The 2,729-nt window shown below is 38.1% G+C and overlaps 1 protein-coding gene across 1 annotated transcript in view; it reads right to left on the minus strand.

The window, feature by feature from the left end:
* LOC106875862 (protein cramped-like) overlaps window positions 1-2,418 on the minus strand; it is a 45,345-nt gene extending 42,927 nt beyond the window's left edge. The window contains exons 1-2 of the mRNA XM_014924163.2: window positions 1,193-2,418; window positions 162-577 (exon numbers count right to left, since the gene is read on the minus strand). Coding sequence (XP_014779649.1) covers window positions 162-577; window positions 1,193-1,260 — 484 coding nt within the window. The 5' untranslated portion in view covers window positions 1,261-2,418. The remainder of the gene's footprint in view (window positions 1-161; window positions 578-1,192) is intronic.
* Window positions 2,419-2,729: the final 311 nt, after the last annotated feature.

Raw genomic sequence — 2,729 nt, forward strand, 5'->3', positions numbered from 1 at the left:
TATATATATATATATATATATATACATGTATGTATATATACACGTGTTGTATGTGTGTCTAACACAAGTACACCTTTATACATACTTCGCATAGTTAGATTGGAAGACTACCAGACAAATAACACGCACAGCCAACATCCATCAACTTCGAAAATACTTACCAACTTTCTTGGCTGGAGACCCAGGAGGCCTCTGTTCTCTTTTCGGTCTTTTAATTCCCCTCGTTCTTGTGAAGGTAAATGCAATGATGCCATTGTTACTCGCAATAGAAGTGCTACTAGTCGAAGTAGTGGATGTAGTGGTAGTGGTACAATTATGGCCTGCGCCGCCAACAGCCGAGGCCAGGTTCTCGCCACCAGACCCGCCTGTTCCATCGTCTGCGATCTGTGTCTGATGTTGATCCGATTTAGAAAGTTTGGTCGGACGTTTCTCGCTCGCAGCCACATTACTAACATTGGTACTCAGGGCTGTTGTAGTGTTGTTAGATCCAGGTGTAGTGTGGTGATAACCTTCATTACAATTTGTCGCCCCTTTAACCGTTCCTTTATCGCTTCCATTGCCACTGTCAATTGAAACCCTGTTGTTGTTTTTTTGGTTTTTTGGTTTTAATAGAAGAGTAAATAAAAACAAATTAAAAAGTTAACTGTGTTAATTGTTTGGTAAATTGTCTAAACCGAAACAAATAGTTAGAAAGACACATGCATCAATCTACAAAGATCTTATTCAAAATGGCTGCCCGCAATTTTTATCAATGCATTCGCTTTTTAGATTTTATTTATTATCAGAAATAAATTAAAATTAACTTAAATTACTCTTAATACAACACTAAGGACTTTAGGTTTACACATTCGCTAAAAAGAAACACGGAAGAAGTTAATGTTAGAGAGATAACCATTAATGAAATGACATAAACAAATGAATTGCAGTCATTCCAACGCATTTTCCACACACACGGAAATATTCGATATTGACAAAATATTTCAAATAAAAGCAACCAGTTAGTTTTAATAATCTATTACTGTGAAGACTGGGAGTAAAAGAGGGAAAAACTTGAGTTAATTTGAACAGCGGAAATAACTAAAAACTTAATGTTTTTGTGTGAACAATTACGGGTTCGAAGTAAAAAATGGCGGTTGTACAACAATTTTATTTCCTTGCGGTTAAACTTAGACTGCATAGACATATACTTTACCGAGATGAAGCCTGGTCTTGTCCCAAACATTCTCCTTGATGACTTTTACTTCGGGTTCCAATACCCATTTCGATAGAACCTGCTAAAATCCAGGTTTTAATCCGACTTGTTGTTAGATGCCCACTTCGAAGTCAGCAGTCCTGTCCGTCACTTTGGTACAAATACAATTTTATCTTCTCTCGGTCGGTGACTGAGAGAAGCAAAAATAAATCAAAATAAACAATTTTAAAAAATATAATCAAAAATAATGATTACAGAATCAGAGACAAAAAGTTTGCCTGGAATTTTTTCCCTTTGGTAATTAATTGGAAAAAGCCTCTGTCAACGTTGTTTTGATAGAGTATCCTCTGCACAGCTCGACATCATCATCATTATTACCATCAACTAGCACTTCTTACTGCTAATAAAGACAGCTTCTTTTTTTGTTGTTGTTGCCATAATAGTGAAGAAGAATGCACCACCGCACACAGATTACATTAAAGAGACTGAAAAGCGTTGAGTTATTATAGTTTTTGATAGAAATTCACACAGACACTGCCTCTACACTATAATGCCATTCGCATTTTTACTCTTTTCTTTTTCAAGTTTGCTTTCAGTTTTTTCCTTCTTTTCTTTTCTCTTTTTCCTTAAGTTATTTATCCTCTTGCTGTTGTTGCCAGGATTACTACTGCTGCTCTTTTTTTAAAATTTAAACATAGAGAGGGTGTGTGAGTCGATATCCAATCCAACTCGGCCGGATTTGAACTCGGAATTGTGAGAGACGCATCAAAGTTTGGATACCTCAGCAGTTTTTGTGTTCTGGCTCTCTTACCATCTGCGCCAGTTATCTGGCATATATCTCTGAGAAAACAATTAGTATCATCATCCAGTCACTAATCACTTGTCACCACTGTTTTTCCGAACCGACGGGGAGGCTTCTACGCGGTCATCCTGGCCGTTAGAAATAGTAGCCAAGTCTCCCTCAAATCATACCAAACAGCTTTAAAACAGGATGATACACTCGGCAACAACCACCGCAGCGCATATTGTAGATAGTTACGACTAACTTTATCGTATATCTCTATTTATAACGATTTCTCAGTCGTGGATGATGAGGACCATGCCACAACTGCTAAATGCTTAGTGACGGGGCTTATATTCTTTTATTAGGATTTGACTCGCTGAGAAAAATAACAACACGCTATGTGCTTGTCACATTCATACTTAGAATGACACTTTAAGCTAAACATCCATTCACGGTCAATTGCGCACGCTAGCTCTTTCTCTCTCACTCATTCACTCTCTCTCTCGTTCCTTTTCACTCGCTCTCTCTCTCTCTCTCTCTATCACACACACACACACACACACACACACACACACACTCACACACACACATAGATACATATACACACCTATAGAAAATTGGGCTATCTTTCGTTCTGAGTCGCAGAAATGTCAATGATCTATCAGCTGTGTGAGAGAGTGAAGGTGTGTGTTGATGTGTTTGTGTGTGAGGGAGAGAGAGAGAGAGAGAGAGAGAGAGAGAGTGACAGCGTAC

The sequence above is a fragment of the Octopus bimaculoides genome, chromosome 16, assembly GCF_001194135.2.
Source record: "Octopus bimaculoides isolate UCB-OBI-ISO-001 chromosome 16, ASM119413v2, whole genome shotgun sequence".
NCBI lineage: Eukaryota > Metazoa > Mollusca > Cephalopoda > Octopoda > Octopodidae > Octopus > Octopus bimaculoides.